This window comes from Diadema antillarum, unplaced genomic scaffold, assembly GCF_040938485.1.
Source record: "Diadema antillarum isolate AM-2024a unplaced genomic scaffold, OU_Dant_1.0 seq00000392_RagTag, whole genome shotgun sequence".
NCBI lineage: Eukaryota > Metazoa > Echinodermata > Echinoidea > Diadematoida > Diadematidae > Diadema > Diadema antillarum.
Genome location: NW_027271387.1, coordinates 1,589,603 through 1,605,942, shown reverse-complemented (window position 1 = coordinate 1,605,942; position 16,340 = coordinate 1,589,603). Strand labels below are relative to the sequence as shown.

At 41.4% G+C, this 16,340-nt stretch overlaps 2 protein-coding genes across 2 annotated transcripts; one reads left to right on the top strand and one right to left on the bottom strand.

The window, feature by feature from the left end:
* Positions 1 to 1,757: 1,757 nt before the first annotated feature.
* Positions 1,758 to 2,579, bottom strand: LOC139731981 (2-aminoethanethiol dioxygenase-like). The gene has a single exon (XM_071642853.1). It carries the CDS (start codon positions 2,577 to 2,579, stop codon positions 1,758 to 1,760), a length of 822 nt encoding a protein of 273 aa, XP_071498954.1.
* A 275-nt stretch (positions 2,580 to 2,854) lies between these two features.
* On the top strand, positions 2,855 to 13,961 carry LOC139731994 (bridging integrator 3-like). The gene is made up of 7 exons (XM_071642867.1): positions 2,855 to 2,974; positions 6,117 to 6,174; positions 6,524 to 6,564; positions 7,386 to 7,581; positions 10,516 to 10,698; positions 12,109 to 12,243; positions 12,981 to 13,961. The coding sequence occupies exons 1-7, from the start codon at positions 2,967 to 2,969 to the stop codon at positions 13,131 to 13,133; spliced, it is 774 nt and encodes a 257-aa protein (XP_071498968.1). The 5' UTR covers positions 2,855 to 2,966; the 3' UTR covers positions 13,134 to 13,961.
* The last annotated feature ends 2,379 nt before the right edge of the window (positions 13,962 to 16,340 follow it).

Here is a 16,340-nt window from a genome sequence, read left to right as displayed (position 1 = left end):
ACATTCTGCATACTCACAAGTCACAATGATGAGATCATTACACAGTAAAATACATTTATTTGTAAGATGCCATTGTAACTTCATCTAGTGAGGCAGTCCTACACTGTATGTGACAAGAGCAAGAGAATATTCAAAAGGGATCATTGGACTGGCAGAAAAAAATCATGAATATTTTCATTGTCTTATGAGAATAAAACATGAATGTGATAAAAAAAAATCTCAGTAGAGCTCCACTTTAAATGCAATGCCACTCTGACAGCAGTACTTTTTCAGACAATTGTATCATGGCAGAAACCAGTATAAAATCTGCATCTTTCAAAGCATTCATTATCTTTTGATTCTTTCCTCTTTTTAATTCAATTGCTACTTCCAAGGAAAGAAAATTGGACCACATTATGCTAATTTAAAATAATGTGATTTCTTCACACTAGTGATAGTTTTTGAAAGATGTTTCCCCATCACACCTTCAACTTCACACACTGTGGCAGGCTCTTGCTGTGATTCTATGAAAGAATTTACAGTATTCAAAAGGGATCATTGGATTATTTTGAGGAAATAATGTGATTTCTTCAAACTAGCTATAGTTTTTGAAAGATGTTTCCCATCACACCTTCAACTTCCCACAGTAGTAGGCTCTGTTATGATTCTATAAAAGAATTTCAGAAAACTGCTGAGTTGCAATCAGTACATCAATGTCCACAACACTTTGTATCTATACAGCAAAATGTCCATTGCAGTGTATAAATGGGTAACTTCTTGGGTATGAAAGGTCGTGAGAATAGTCATAACCTAGAATTGCAAGGAACAAACCAGTGCAATTATATAAAAAAAAAAGAGAGTAAATACTGAGGGTAATTATTGTAAGCCGAATCCCTGCTTTTGGAAATGGAATGGTCATGTCCTTTGCACAGAGATTACGGTTTGCAAAGCAGATATATCCTAGATATGCAAGTTAAAGCACTACTTTATAGTCATCACCAAACATTATAGTTCCAAATACGAGAGCCACTTCATTGGCTGGCAGTACAACACCAAAGCACTGTGAAAAAATTGCAACATTGAACAGAAAACTTTGTACATGTAGTTTGTTTTGGCACACACTTTGAAAGTTGCTCATAGCAAGAGCTCATTCACATACATGGAAGTACACGTACACTGCAATTCGGCAAATAGTAATAGACAGATTACAGCGCCAGTCACCCATTGTATTTAAAACTGAAACTTCACACAGTCACTTAGCAAACACCCCCCAGAAAGTATAAGTTTGAACACATCTGCCAACAGGCAACAATCTAAACATTGATTACTGTATATAGGCAAATCCAGCAATAATGAGAAAGTTGGGACCATAAGAATCTTCTCATTATAATGAAATCCCATTTAAAACAACCAAGAAAATATGGTAAATAATGACAGTTTTACTGTTACAATCCTCTTGTACTCATTAAATTTTGTAGTATCATGTTCATTAGTAACAGGGTTTGCCTGTTCGTCAAAAACCTTCTGACACTTTAACAAATTCATATATAAATTAATGTACACCTTGTACATAGTGTACCTACTTTTCAAGACTTGCTCAAATGTGAATGGATTGCAAAGAAGCCAGAGATACAGAGCCCAAACATATTTCAGAAAAGCCAGGAATCTGCTCACTCTGGAGCACTGACTTATAACAACCATTAAACACACTGAAGCATTATAGCCGTTTACTGACACTCATATCGACATTATCGGTCACAGGTTGAAGAGAAGTCAAGCTAGCTCAGTTTGACTTCTGGACCCGCATACTCGACTTCATCGCACCAAAAATCGTAGGGTTGTGATATCTGCATCAGCCACTGAATGTTGGGGTCACTACCTTGTGAATTTAGATGAGCCTCCTGGGCAGATCGTTGCGAGTTCTGCAGTTCTCGGAAATAATAGCAGTCGCGACCGATGACCGGATCATACGGTGGGGAGAGAATGTCTAGAAATGCAGCCGCACCATCGACAGGCTCAAGGCTGTGATAGTTTCCAGTCCTTGGAGTGAGCAGAACGGTTTCAGATGAAGCACTGATTTCTTGATCGATGCCAAGCAGAGTTGGGACAAGTGTGTGCGGCTTTGGCTGTACATTCTCAGGAAAACCCTCGAATTTTGGGATGGTCACGTTAGTCCAGTCATCTGTAATGACATTGAATGTTCGTACTTTGATCTTTCCGTAGAGAACTTTGAGCAAGCCGTGCATACCGGGATGGTTATGGAGGGGTATCCGACTTCCCTCACGGAGTATAAACACGCCCATTGTCATAACACCGTCCTCGAAGAGGTGCATGTAGCCTACCGGCGCGCTCGGGGCTGCGTCGCCGGCGCCAGCGGCCGCTGATTGTGAGAGACCTTCGATGGTGCCACGGGCAGGGGCAGGGGACGAACCACTCTCGGACGAACCCTGTTGCTCGCTCTCAAAACACAGATCAGAGGCTCGAATCTTTGTCATGGCATCCTGGATACTTTTCAAGTTGTCGGAGAGAGCAGATCTATCCCTGAAAGCTACGCGGAAAACATCCCAAGCTTGTTTGGCCAGTTTCTGAATAGCTGCCATTATGATACTGATGCTGTGACAATAATATACAATTTTGTTGTTTTTGTTTTTCACCTTACCAGACTCGCACCACTAACCCTGTTACTAGACAAGGTTTAGCACTTATTAATTGCTAATTATTAATATCTAAAAATCCTTCCAAAATTCTCGTATTTGTTTTTTGATTTATGAAAATCTACATGAATTGTTAACAAAAATTGAATTAATGAATATAAACTCTATGAAATGCTTCCAACGGACATAATGTAATTCTATTTCCATTCATCTAGATCCAGCGGAAGGCGTTTCCTGGGCTGCGCTGCCAACTGATCGGCAGCTAATTTTCCACCCAAGCCGTGCTAGAATTTGGCTTTTTGCATTGTAGAAGTTTAGCCGAAAAGATTTGCGATGAGTTGGTAAGGTGTTATTCTCTATATTATCCGCGGTTCTGCTCTCATCGTCGCTTTTAAAGTACCGTGAATTCCAGTCATAACGTCTGAACGGTATAGCGACACATATATTTCAATAGCTGGGACTGTAGAAAATGAACTGTCGCCGTGGTAGCATAACGGGCGGTCGCGGTAATATGGTACGCGGGCGGTAGTGTTGTACCTATAGGGTTGGACCTACTACAGTCCTACTCATCGACGGCCTAATGTTTATATGCTTGATAAGAATATTTAACACTGAAATTCACGTAAAAAACTTGACCTACGTGATTGAAAAAATCCAGCTCTATCAAATGCTGTTGTTCCCTTTTCGATTCGACGTTTCCGTGCAAAAATATCGCCGACGAACTTGCGTGGCCTCGTTTCAGCTCCCCGCGGTAAATCGCGTTATTAGGATCGACCGCTGTTTTTGCATTGACAATGCACGCAAACCTAGTTGTATTGAACACCGTGTTGTAGAAAAAGTCTACGAAGCTTTTTAGAAACTTCCATAGACATTACATTGTGCTGTCATTACGATTCGGTGAAAATATTCATTCGAAATTTTGTCCTTGATTAAAACCGTTAATGAACAGTGAATTTCCGCATTTTCTCACAACATCCTCATCAACATTCAAAGCCAATCCATTTTTATGTGCTTTGCGCGCAGTGAAGTGCGTACTAAGCATTTAGTGCGCCAATGAATACGCGGTCGGTTTAAATGACGGTGGTCGATATGTAGTAGGGCTACCATACCTATACTATTCAATAGTATGGATACCTATGGAAGATTCTGAACGCAGGCTGAGCCTCTGTATTCCAGTTCGGGAAACCCACTCACAAGGGGGGCCCCTCCTTATAAGTAACCCGTCCCCCTTATAAGTAACCCCGTCCCCCTTATAAGTAACCCCCGGGGCACCCCTTATAAGGAGTCTCCATGCTTTTTTGCAACGTAACGCGAAAATGAAAGGACTGCGGCAATTCGCTTGATTATGTCCATAAAGCTTCACAAGTTTCCTAGTTACTCTCGAAATTTGAGCAAAATCGGTTTGAGGCATCATATCTAAAATCATGGATTTAAATGCGATGTCAAACGACCCATTCGAATGCTGAAATGCGAGCGATTACTGGCGTGAGTGTCGCCAGGCGCGGCGGCGCGGCAATGCTTGAGTGCAGACGTGGCGACTGAGTACCGTACTCAGTCGCCACGTTTGCACTCAAGCATTGCCGCGCCGCCGCGCCTGGCGACACTCACGCCAGTAATCGCTCGCATTTCAGCATTCGCATGGGTCGTTTGACATCGCATTTAAATCCATGATTTTAGATATGATGCCTCAAACCGATTTTGCTCAAATTTCGTGAGTAACTAGGAAACTTGTGAAGCTTTATGGACATAATCAAGCGAATTGCCGCAGTCCTTTCATTTTCGCGTTGCATTGCAAAAAAGCGTGGAGACTCCTTATAAGGGGTGCCCCGGGGGTTACTTATAAGGGGGACGGGGTTACTTATAAGGGGGACGGGTTACTTATAAGGAGGGGCCCCCCTTGTGAGTGGGTTTCCCGAACTGATTCAGCTCCAGGTTTAGTCCTTGAGATGAGCTGGGTCATGACCAGGTGGCGTGGCGTCGAACTTAAATTTTATGCCATGGGTTCATAATTGTCCCAGAACTTATCCAAACTAACTTCAAAACTGAAGACACTGGGTGCATCTATGTGTTAAATTTCTTGGTAAACTATTTGTATTCCACGGTTGTTTCCTGATATGCATGTAAAAAGTGTAGTGGGTGATTTCTTCTTCTTCTGATTGAGTCTGCCTCCTTCAATAGGCTGAAGATTCTTGCAGACAAGTTCTTCAAGTTCGGTGCTAACGTTAGCTAGTGGCAGTGCTACTGCAAACAGCGCTAGTGCTATCTCAGCACTAACACGTACTGGCGATAAAAGCGAACTTGAAATCAGTCGGTGTGAGTGTTGGGGGGGGGGGCAGGGTTACCAACTCTCGCTCAATGAGAGTGAGACTTGCTCAGTTTGGTCCTTTCTCACTCTAAAACTTTATTTCATTTGCATGCATTTCTAATGATCTCACTCATTTTGACTCCTAAATTATAGCATTGGCCTATATGGGAGTCTCACTCTCAACTAGTTTCAAATGTTGGCAGCCCTGGGGGGGGGGGGGGGGGGGGGGGTTGACCTCAAAATGACATAAATTATTTACGGTTGCTGGTGCTGCATGCTGGGCTCGGGTCAAGTCGGGTGTTGAATGTCGTCTGCTGAACCACACACAACAACAAGCTGATCCGCTGTTTCGTGTTTGTGTTCGTCATTTACATGGATTGTGTGCTTTTTCCCCATGGACTAACACTAGCTCCTAAGGATTACTAGTTTATCATCTTTGTCATTTCAAGTTCAGGGGGGTGTTTCATCAATTTAGTCAGCGCTGACAAGTTGTCAGTCTCTGACAATTTCAGCAAAATCCTTGGTTTTGATTGGCTGAGATGCTCTGGTCACTGACTGTTACCATGATGATTGTCAGAGTAGAGACTGACAACTTGTCAGCGCTGACAACTTTCATGAAATGGTACCCAGGGCGCTAGTGTACTTTCGCACCCGTTTGTCAAATGATCTCCAAACATGCACAAACTCACCCTAGTTCAATATTCAGTAACCATGTCCATAGTAAATATTAGCATCTACTGAGTCTTCAAAGTCGCCTAGTCGAATAGAAATTAAGTTTTAACACTTTTAGTATTCACAAGTGTTGGAAAATTGTTTGAAAACCTTGATCGCTTGAATCGCCGCTCTGTACACAAACATGGGACAAAAATGGGAGAGTTGTGAGATGATGTTTTTATCCTATCAAGTATAAGGAAAAGCCTTCCTAAGGCAAAATTACACATAAAAGAAAAATGCATGTTCAGCATCCTGCCTCTGCAAAAAAAAAAAGAAAGGAGGCAGTCCTCTTTCCATTATAAGTAATTGATTTAATTGTTTATTTAGAATTTATCTGTTTATTCATTCATTTAAATGCAATTTTTTTTTAAATTTTTTTAATTGATCTCGAGATTCACTCATATTCCTCATCATTTGTTGAACATCAAACAAAGAATGCTTTCACTCTGTTTCCACAATGCCAGGCACTTCTTCAGTCGATTCACAGGGGCTTCCCCCAAGAAGTCAATGCTCACAAGAGAGGTAAGACAGCAATGCATGCTTTTCACTGGCATTTTTTGTATAGTAGCAACCACGCTGCACTCTCTGAAAACTATAGGTCATTACCTAGCAGCGTGGTAAGGTATCCTACATTTGTACAAAACAAGTAGTAAAATTGACTTTTGAATAATGTCATCCTATTGTAAAGATGACAAGAACAAGTTTCATTGATATGCACGCAACCATCTTTTGTGTGCCTACACTAACAGCATGAATACCTGTTCGAGATAAGTCTATGCTCATGATTTCATATTCTCTTGCAATCAATGAAACACTGTCGATTCATAATCCTTTCTTTGTTTGATGATTCCCTTTAACTCTTTTTCTGCAGGAAGAAAAGGACTTTGAAACTGAAGTGAACAAAATAGAAGTGTAAGTACTGGTATTTGTTTTGGAATACATTGTACCAATAATTGTGGGCAAGGTTTAAGACATATTTGAAAGATGATTTTGATATGTATATCCCTCTCTTTCCATATATTTTTAAATCTTATTATATATCCATGTTTAAATTGCAATCAAATCCATAAAAAACATGTTTAGTGACAACACATTTGGTGTAGATCAGTTGTTATGGAATGGACATTCTCAAGGAGTATTCCCTTTAATATGCTTTTAATTTTCATGTGCTGCTGAAGTTTAAATTCAATCAAACCGTACCAACAAAGCCTTTCAGATGGGTAGTAACAATATGGGAACCTTTGTATAAAGGAGTTGGGGTTTGGTGAAAAACTTATAATGATGACATTAGCTCAAGCTTATTTTTATAATGTGTTGTTCAGTGTATTGTCATGTCAGAATCTTAAATAGGAAATTTTGGGGTACTGAGTATTGTCTCAAGAAGGCATGTGGTGACAAAATACAAATAATCTAGCATTCTTTTCAGAAATGATTTGAGGTAGGCCATCTGACCATGGACTTAGTATGACAGTATTAAATGATGACAGAGTGTGCATTGTTCTTCATAGTCGCTATAATACTATTCGTACATGTAATAGTATGCATTATATTCAATTATTTGTCCTTCCAAATTGTTAAAAGTTGAATTAATAATTGTATTACCTTTTATTTTGTGTTTCTTGTTATTGATGGAAAAAAATAAATCATCGAATTGAATTGAAATATTGAAGAAGAAAAATTGACTTTAAAATTTGTTGATACCTCCTTGCCTGTCTTTTGTTCTGTGTGAACAGGCTGGATGAAGCCACAAAGAGGCTCTACAAGGACATGAGAAAGTGTATCGAGGCTATGACCTCACTGTCCAAGCACCAGTGTCGGGTGGCCCACAACCTCGCTGCCAGCCCCATCCTCAACACCGAGCAGGAGCTGAAGACGTTGGAGGGCATCAGCGCCTCCATCAGCAAGATCGACGAACTCACGCACGAGCTGGTACGGATACGTGACGTGGTTTGTGTCCGGTCTGATTTTGTGCGTTTTGTGTATGTCTGTTTCTTGGTGTTTGTTTGATTGTTTCTGTGTTTCTTCTCAGCCCACATGCTGCGTCATTGGTAGAAATGATGAGCTCACGTGTGAACTTGAATGGATTCTGTGCATGGGTGTGTTTGTGTTAGTCCGTTTCTGTTTGTCCCATTTACAAACCTGTACTGTGTCTTCCCTCTGACATCACCCTCATCAAAAGAAATTATCCACCCACTCGCAAGGAGATACAAGTCCATTCCAAGGTATCTCTGTAAGTGTGTCTGTCCACTTGTAATCATGTTTTTCTGATCGCTGTGTACCATGTTTTCTTTTCTTTCTTTTTTTTTGACACTGGTTCACCTCAGCAGGATTTGCAAATTCACCTCTGAGCTTTTGAGTTGGTTTGCTTGTCTTGGTCTGTATCTGTGTTCATGTTTTTATGTCCATTTTTTGAAAACGTATTTTCTTCCCTAACACAGCATACGACTACAATATTGATATGGTCACATGTGATCAAAGAAACATATAAATCCATGAGCATGCTGAGGGAAGTCTGTGCATAGTGGTTGATATGATTGCATGACAGTGTGTCTGTTTATAGGAGTATGTGTATCTGTATATAGTTATATTTGTCATGTGTCTTACTGTACACTGTCTCAGTTGTTGAGATCTATGGAATGGTCTGTTGTTCCTGTAGCCTCATTTTTCTTTTGTGCAACCTTTGTGTATGCCTGTGTGTACTTCATGTAGGTGTGTGTGCCAGATGATGTTTTTCTGCTGCAGGATGATATTTTGCAGAGATGGGAAGGCCCTTTATTGAAGGTAACAAAAAATTACCACAACGGATGACTGGCGAGAGATAGAACACACAGAATAATCCATATTGAAGGGATTGAAATGCTATTTATGGTAGTTATTAGTCACAATATAAAGGTCAAGTGAGTCATAATCTCTCAGAACTATCTTTTAAGGCCTGAGGCTAGATCATTCTGTATGTAACTAACAGTAAAAGTCATCATAAAATTATCATTAGAAGTCATAAATTGTATGGGTTAGTTCTTGTACTTGAGAGAGAGTAACTTCTACCTTCAATGCAAATGTCCATGGTAGCCATCTTGGCAGCATCACAAACAAGCCCACAATTAGCTAGCTGTGTACAACTTTGTGCAACTTCCGCAAGTTTCTTTTGTTCCTTGTATGCACGGTAGCTGCGGTGACACTAGCAAGACTTTGCAAAGTTTAAGTTCTCAGACTTTTGCCATATTGTGACAGCAAACTTCCAGAAAAGTTCAGGAAACTTCTTGTGAAACTTCCCACTCAAACAACGGAAAGTGTGTCACATGACACATGACTATGTCTCATCAAGTTTCTAGCATTTGTAGATCTGTAAGATACCAACTTCGTAATATCGGCTTCATTAGAAAATATTTGAACCGCAAAAATTAGTCCATGCCTTGATATCCTCTAGGCTCGATTTTGGAAACTCTGTCTTATTTAACTTACCACAAACTCAGCTCTCCATGCTACAGAGGCTTCAAAATGCGGCAGCACGCATCATCACACTATCCAAGAAGCACACTCACATCACCCCTATTTTGAGATCACTTTATTGGTTACCAGTCAAAGATCGCATTATTTTTAAGATTTTACTTTTGACTTTTCATTGCATTCAGGGCGCTGCTCCTCAGTATAACATTGACTTACTCCATAATTACATCCCTGCTAGATCTTTACGCTCATCCAACTCCGGTTCTCTGATAATTCCAAGATTCACTACAATATGGGGCACACGTGCCTTTGGCCATGCTGCTCCCACCTTATGGAATAATTTACCTTCAGCCGTAAAAAATTGTTCTTCATCAGACTCCTTTAAAAGCAGTCTAAAAACTCACTTGTTGAAGCCTCAATTTGACTACTCATTACATGTACTTGATATTTGTATGTCCTTTATCTCCTTCACTTTCTCTTCCTTCCGCGCCTAGAGCACTCTGCAGAGTGGATTTGGCGCTATATAAATCATATCAATTATTATTATTATTAATTATGACCAGTCTACTTCCTGCTTGCGGTAGTACCTCTGAAATGGGCGCTCATTTTGATGTACATGTGTGCAATGATTATATTATAACAATCAATAGCTGTCAGATTGCACACTCGCTTTCCTCTTTGTTGGGCATGTGCACCAGTGACCCAAACTTTTAGAACCAAAACTTCGAGGATATTAGCTGCTAGTATGAATGGACTTGCAAACTTTTGGAAGTTTTGCGAGTGTGACCGTGGCTAGTGTGTACCCACATTGTGTGCCTTAATGTTACCACATAACACACTTCATTTGTCATTTGTATATACATGAAAATGTTCTCGTGTGGGAGAACATGAGGCTCAGGAAAGGACTGTCTGTAGGTGAATATTACAAATGGTCTGCTATCACTTTATCATGTGTTTGCTGTCTGGCATTTAATAGGGATTGTACAGTTTTGGTTGAGACCTAACATCAGGTTTCTAACATATTTGGTGAGATAATGAGAAACCGTTTATGAAATATGAAAGAGCATGTAATTCCAAGAAGGATTCAATGTTCATTTGATGAAAATTGGTCTTGAAATGGCTGAGATGTCCAAAAAGTGATCCTAATAAAATTGACAGGCCATGACTTTTACAAGGATCACTTTGTTTTACCTTGTTTTTGGATATCTTGGTCATTTCAAAACCGATTTTTGTCAAATAAACTTTTGAGTCCCCTTAGAATTGTATGCTCTTTAACATTTCATAGAGTGGGTTCTAAATACATGTATCTTGCAAAATGTAACAAGCTGAATCCTCACCACATCCAGTGCATTACAGCCCCTTTAATTTTGGGGTAACCTCCATAAAATTGTGCATTGCTTTGCTTCCCCCACCCAGAACACCAGTGCCACTAGGACCATGGTGGAGCCGATGAAGAAGTTCAGCGGCATCTTCCCAGGGATCTATGTGGCCCTGAAGAAGCGGGAGCAGCTCCTGCAGGAGTATGGCCGGTGCCAGGGCAAGCTGGAGAAGTACCAGGACAAGGAGCGGACAGGACCAAACCTGGTCAAGCTGGAGGCAGTAAGTGCATCAGATGATGATGGTGGTGGTGGTGGTGGTGGTGGTGGTAGTGATGGTGGTAGTGATGGTGGTAGTGGTGATGATGGTGATGATAGTTGTGATGGTGGTAGTGGTGGCGATGGTGGTAATATGGTGGTGGTGGTGATGATGGTGGTGGTAATATAGTGGTAGTGGTGATGATGGTGGTAATATGATGGTGGTGGTGGTGGTGATGGTAGAGGTGTCAGTATTCATAGCATGCTGGAGATGGTAGTTGTGGTGGGTTGGTTTGTGTTGGTGGTAAAGTTGAGGTGTTAGTGGTGGTGTAGGTGCTGGTGGTGTGGTGGAGGTAGTAATGATGGGGGGAGTGGTAGTAATGGTAATGGTACTAAAGTAGTGGTGATGGTGTTAGTGATGGTAGTGATGGTGATAATATGGTACTGGTGGTAGTGGTGGTGATGGCAGAGTCAGCAGTAGTCATGGTGTATTAGAGATGGTAGTGGTGGTAGGGTTGGTGGTGTTGATGGTGCAGTGGAGGTGTGTGTGGTGATGTACATTTTAGATGCTGCTTGTGTGGTAGAGATAGTAGTGATGGTGGCAGTAATGGTAGTAGTGATGGTGGTGGTAATATGATGATGGTGGTGGTAGTGGTGGCGACAGTAGAGGTGTCAATAGTCATAGCATGCTAGAGATGGTACAGTAGTTGTGGTGGGTTGGTTGTGTTGGTAAAGTTGAGATGTTAGTGGTGGTGTAGGTGCTGGTGGTGTGGTGGAGGTAGTATTGATGGGGGAAGTGGTGGTAGTAATGGTAATGGTAGTGGTGATGGTGTTAATGATGGTAGTAGTGGTAGTGGTGGTGATGTAGAGGTGGCAGTAGTTGCAGTAGAGATGGTGGTTGTGGTAGGGTTGGTGGTGTTGATGGTGCAGTGGAGGTGTGAGTGGTGATGTACATTTTAGGTGCTGTGGCATGGTGTGGTGGAGGTAGTAGTGATGGGGGAAATGATGATGGTTATATGGTGGTGGTAGTGGTGGTGATGGCAGAGGTGACAGTAGTCATGGTATGTTAGAGATGGTAGTTGTGGTAGGGTTTGTGGTGTTGATAGGGTTTGTGGTATTGATGGTGCAATGGAGGTGTGTGTGGTGATGTACATTTTAGATGCTGCTTGTGTGGTGGAGATAGTAGTGATGGGGGAAGTGGTGGTAGTAGTGATGGTGGCAGTAGTGGCAGAGGTGATGGTGGTAATGATGGTAGGTGGTGTACTTTTTCATCATTGCATTGTACGGATATGATATAACAAAAATGTTCTACACTTTGCTCTGCCTGGTGAGATAAGAGAAATGTGTTGCCATGGTTACAGTCATCTCCTCTTACTTGTGATCCTCCTCCTCATCATCATCATCATTGATTTCTGGGTTTCTGTTGTCTCCACAGAGCAAGAAGACGTTGGAGGCGGCCAAGGAGGAGTATGAGAAGGTTCATCAGGAGCTGATGGAGGGTATGCCAAACTTCTTTGAGGCTCGCATCGAGTACTTCCAGCCCTGCTTTGAGGCCCTCATCAAATCGCAGGCGAGTTTTCTGACCCCCCCCCCCCCAACCCCGTCATCCCCCCCGACCTCCTCAACCTCTGACCCGTGAACTCCTGAACCCTGAACTCATGGAAGTACATGAAAAGTGTGTTTATGACTTTGTCTATATAGAATGGCACAAGGTATGCAGTGTAAGGAAGAGGGAATGAGAGGATAAAAATGTTAGCAAATGAGTATTTAGAGGAGCATGAAACTGAAAAATCTAAATATCAAGTTCTAGATCCATTCTGTTTAGTTGTTTGTGGTTTCGACTATAGGAAAGTGAGTACATGAGTAACTGTAATACCTTCCATGTAATTCAAATAATGTTAATCGATTTTCTTCAAAAACCTATACATGACTTTTTCTCCTGAATGCTGGATATTCATGCATACTTGTGAGTTAATGTAGTACCTCTGCAGTACAGATGAGATTCACTGATTACCAAAAAGAAAATACTTTCACCTAAAGCTCACCTGAGCTGAATGGCTCAGATCAGCCATTACGATTGTCTGGCATCTGGCATCCAGTGTTTATCTTGCGTAGTTAGTTTTCACATTTTCATCTTCTTCTTGGAAATTGGTGTTTGGAATGCGAGGGCCCATACACCCTGAATTATGAGGGCTTTGCCCTGGGAACCTGCACCAATCCCCGAATATCAAGATTTTTACAATAGTTCGCCTCTATCAGGTGGAGTCTTGTTCTGATACGTAGACTTCTCTCCACATTGTTTGACAGGTCCAGTACTACACAGAATGCTTCAAGATTTATGTGGAGATCGCCGCCGCCTTGGAGCACAAGGAGACGGTCCAGAGTGACGAGGATTTCGAAGAGGAACTCCACGCCAAGCTGAACGACATCAGGGCCCTCTCCATCGTGGTCGATGATTAGGAGCAGGCATGTCCTCGGTTGTGCTTGTCTGTGTCTGAGTATTTATTGCATTTGTGGATTCAGTGAGTTTGTGAGGCTTGTCAATTCTGCCATAGTGATGTAAAATCACAGAGGTCATTGCGATAAACTGCAGAGGTCAGTGTGTGGATGTCACCATATTTTAACAGTTGCCAATTTTGCTCTAAGAATCCTTGCAAAATATTCACATTCCTAGTTGAATAGTTTCTGTTTAGACAATACCAAGACTTATTGAAATGATCAACTGGCCATGAAGTCATTGCAAGTGATTACTCGTGGTAGAATTGTGGCTTGGCGCTTGGTACTTGATACTGCATCAATTACAACATATATTATTTTACAGCAAATTAGTGGTACCGTGTACTCCCGTTATAAAAAACACGGTTATAACAAAATTCCGGTTAAAACGAAGTAAAACTTCTGGCCGCAACATTATCCACTCTGTGCTTTTGTGTTGTTTATTTTTTCGGTTATAACAAAATTTCAATATAGCGAAAGAAAACTGCCGGTCCCAAGGAGTTTGTTATAATGGGAGTCCACTGTAGTCATGCCACAGAGATTTGGCAAGGGCCTACTTCACAGATGCACTTTCCAGGGAAGCAACCAGGGCCCTCTTGCTTACAGCATGTGGCAGTATTGTAGTAATAGAAACTGTTGCGGCAACAACTGAATATCATAGAAGCTGATTGGTTGTTTTGGAGTAGGTATGATTAAAATGAATCAAACCTGCCTATAGCGTCCACCAAAGGGAGACAAAAAAAGTGGCTGTTATAGACAAGTGGCCACTATCAAAGGGGTTCTTTAACATGGCTTTTCTCTTGAGGGGAGTTGTTTTTAATGGCCGTATAGGGCAGGTGGCTGCTATAGACAGGTGGCCGCTAAGGCAGGTTTCACTCCATTTGTTTTGTTATGCTTTGTTTGGTTCTTGTGATGAAATGAATTTTTGCCCTTTTTCCAAGCCCTTCCTTCCGCAGATTAGCCTCAGGATAATATGAATGTGTGTTTGTAGTAGATTTATGTTTGTATGACGATGCATGTTATATACATCTGTGGTTGCGTATGTGTGTGTGTGTGTGTGTGTGTGTGAGTGTGTGTACGTGTGTATATACGAGTCTGTGCTTTGCCATTCCAAGATGCATCTGTATGATATGCATTGGAAATTTTCCTTTGGGACTAACATGAATATTTTTTAACGAAACCAACAAATGTTGTATCTCCCCATGTGAAAAGTTATGCAATTGAGTATAGACGGAAAAGCGCCACCTTTGCTAGAGTAAAAAAATATATCTGTTATCTATATATGTATGGTATGTTAGGCACATATAGTTTTCAATAGCTGCAGTTTTAGTAAAGTCTAGTTAAAATGATGAAGTAGAAAGGAAATAATGAATGCATGATTTGGTTAGATCCAAACCTGTGCAGTGTTTGAGTGTGTTACATAAGATTATGATCTATTGCAACTGACTGACAAATTTGCCCTTCATGGACATAAGTAAACACAGGTTATTCAGTGTTTCAGTAACTCAGTGCAAGAATCATTCATTTCAATGAATAGGCAAAACCCACTGCTACAAGGGATCAGAGCTATCACTGGTTATCAGATGGAACCCAGTAGTCTAGTGGATACGATGCCTGTCTAGCATTCGGGAGGTTGTTGCTCTGAGAAAAGTTAATCAAGGAATGATTTCTCAGTTTCAATTGGGATGGCAGTTTGAAGATATGACATGTGCGCTTTTGGAGCTGCTTGTCATCAATCGATTCAACTTCATGCAGAGTGGAAGGGTATGCAGACAGGGAGAGCCAAAGAATGATCCCCATACATTTGGCCCTCTAATCTATTATAATTTAAAAATCACATCTAAAGATTTATAGATTGAAATACCAGATAGATTCGATAGATTCACTTACATGCAGAGTGGGAGCGCACACTGACACACTAACAGGGAGAGGAAGTATTTGTAGTCCACGTGCATCTCGCGCTCTTGTCAATTTTATGGCGTAAAAATCACGTCTGACGATTTATCTTGACTAACCTGAATGAGTTGGCCCATCCTGCCTGTTTGGTATTCCTAGAGATTACTGTAAACGTGGATATCTTCGCGCGACTAATTTTTCGCGCTTGGCCGGGTGAGAAGAATTTCGCGTGTATTTAATTCCGCGGAATCAAAGACGGCAACCACTGGAACTTATGGCATGCAAAAATATTCGCGTGCTTTTATTTTCGCGCTAGTTTCTGGTTGTGCGAAATGCACAAAAATTTCAACACTGCGAAAATTTCCACTTTTACAATATCTTTGCGAGTGCAACCGTTACCCAATTTTTGTGTGTGTGTGTGTGTGTGTGTGTTAAACGGTGCCCACTAATGTCCTTTGACAACACTAGATTCTCTGTATCCCTCCTCCACACAGAAAATGGGTGAAAACTGAACATACATTTTGCTCTTCTTAATACTGACAAGTACTGACTATTGCCATTCAAAAGGGGATAGGTGTATCTTTTTTTTTTTTTTGTATGTCTACCTCAAAAAGTGCAGTGTTCTTCACCCCTTGTGAAGATTCCCTGCTCCAGTTTGCAGTGCTGATGAGGGCTGCACTGTCACAGGCTCCAAATTGACGTGTAACGAGCTTCGCCTGGGATGCTGATCAGGGAAGGGGTAAAGGGAGGATGGGGGAATGCCGAGCCGGGACCTAAACATTTGCGAGGCGACGATTGATCAGATAATCGGCAGAGCTACACCTCAACAATTTGCCCTTGTGCACACATGTGTGCGTGCCCATGTGAGTTTGCCAGATAGAAGAAAAAAATGATATGTAGGACAGAAATACAGAGAATGTGTGTGTAAGGAAAGCGAGAGAGAGTGTATGTGTGTGTGTGCACATGTTTGGATGTGTTTGTTATGTGATTTGGGTGTGTGTGTGTGTGTGTGTGTGTGTGTCAAAATGGTCAGATATCATGCATTCAGAGATGCCAACTATTACGGATTTCCCGTAATTGTTACGGGAAATGATCACGATTACGGGAGTACGGAATGTCGCATCAAAATTACGGTTTTTGGAAATTCCGATAATGCCCTATCGCCTATGCAGCAATTGCAATATACAATGTGTTGTACTAGCAGACTACACACTGTACATGTTTCATTCTCCAGCCGGCCCGCGTTGCCTGGTTGCCCGCATTTGTGTGTGTCGG

Excerpts from the sequence above, each read along its gene's own strand:
- LOC139731981 (XM_071642853.1), bottom strand. The coding sequence starts at position 2,579 with ATGGCAGCTATTCAGAAACTGGCCAAACAAGCTTGGGATGTTTTCCGC.
- LOC139731994 (XM_071642867.1), top strand. Across the intron at positions 7,582-10,515 it reads ACGAACTCACGCACGAGCTG|AACACCAGTGCCACTAGGAC; the intron begins GTACGGATACGT and ends TCCCCCACCCAG. Across the intron at positions 12,244-12,980 it reads AGGCCCTCATCAAATCGCAG|GTCCAGTACTACACAGAATG; the intron begins GCGAGTTTTCTG and ends ATTGTTTGACAG.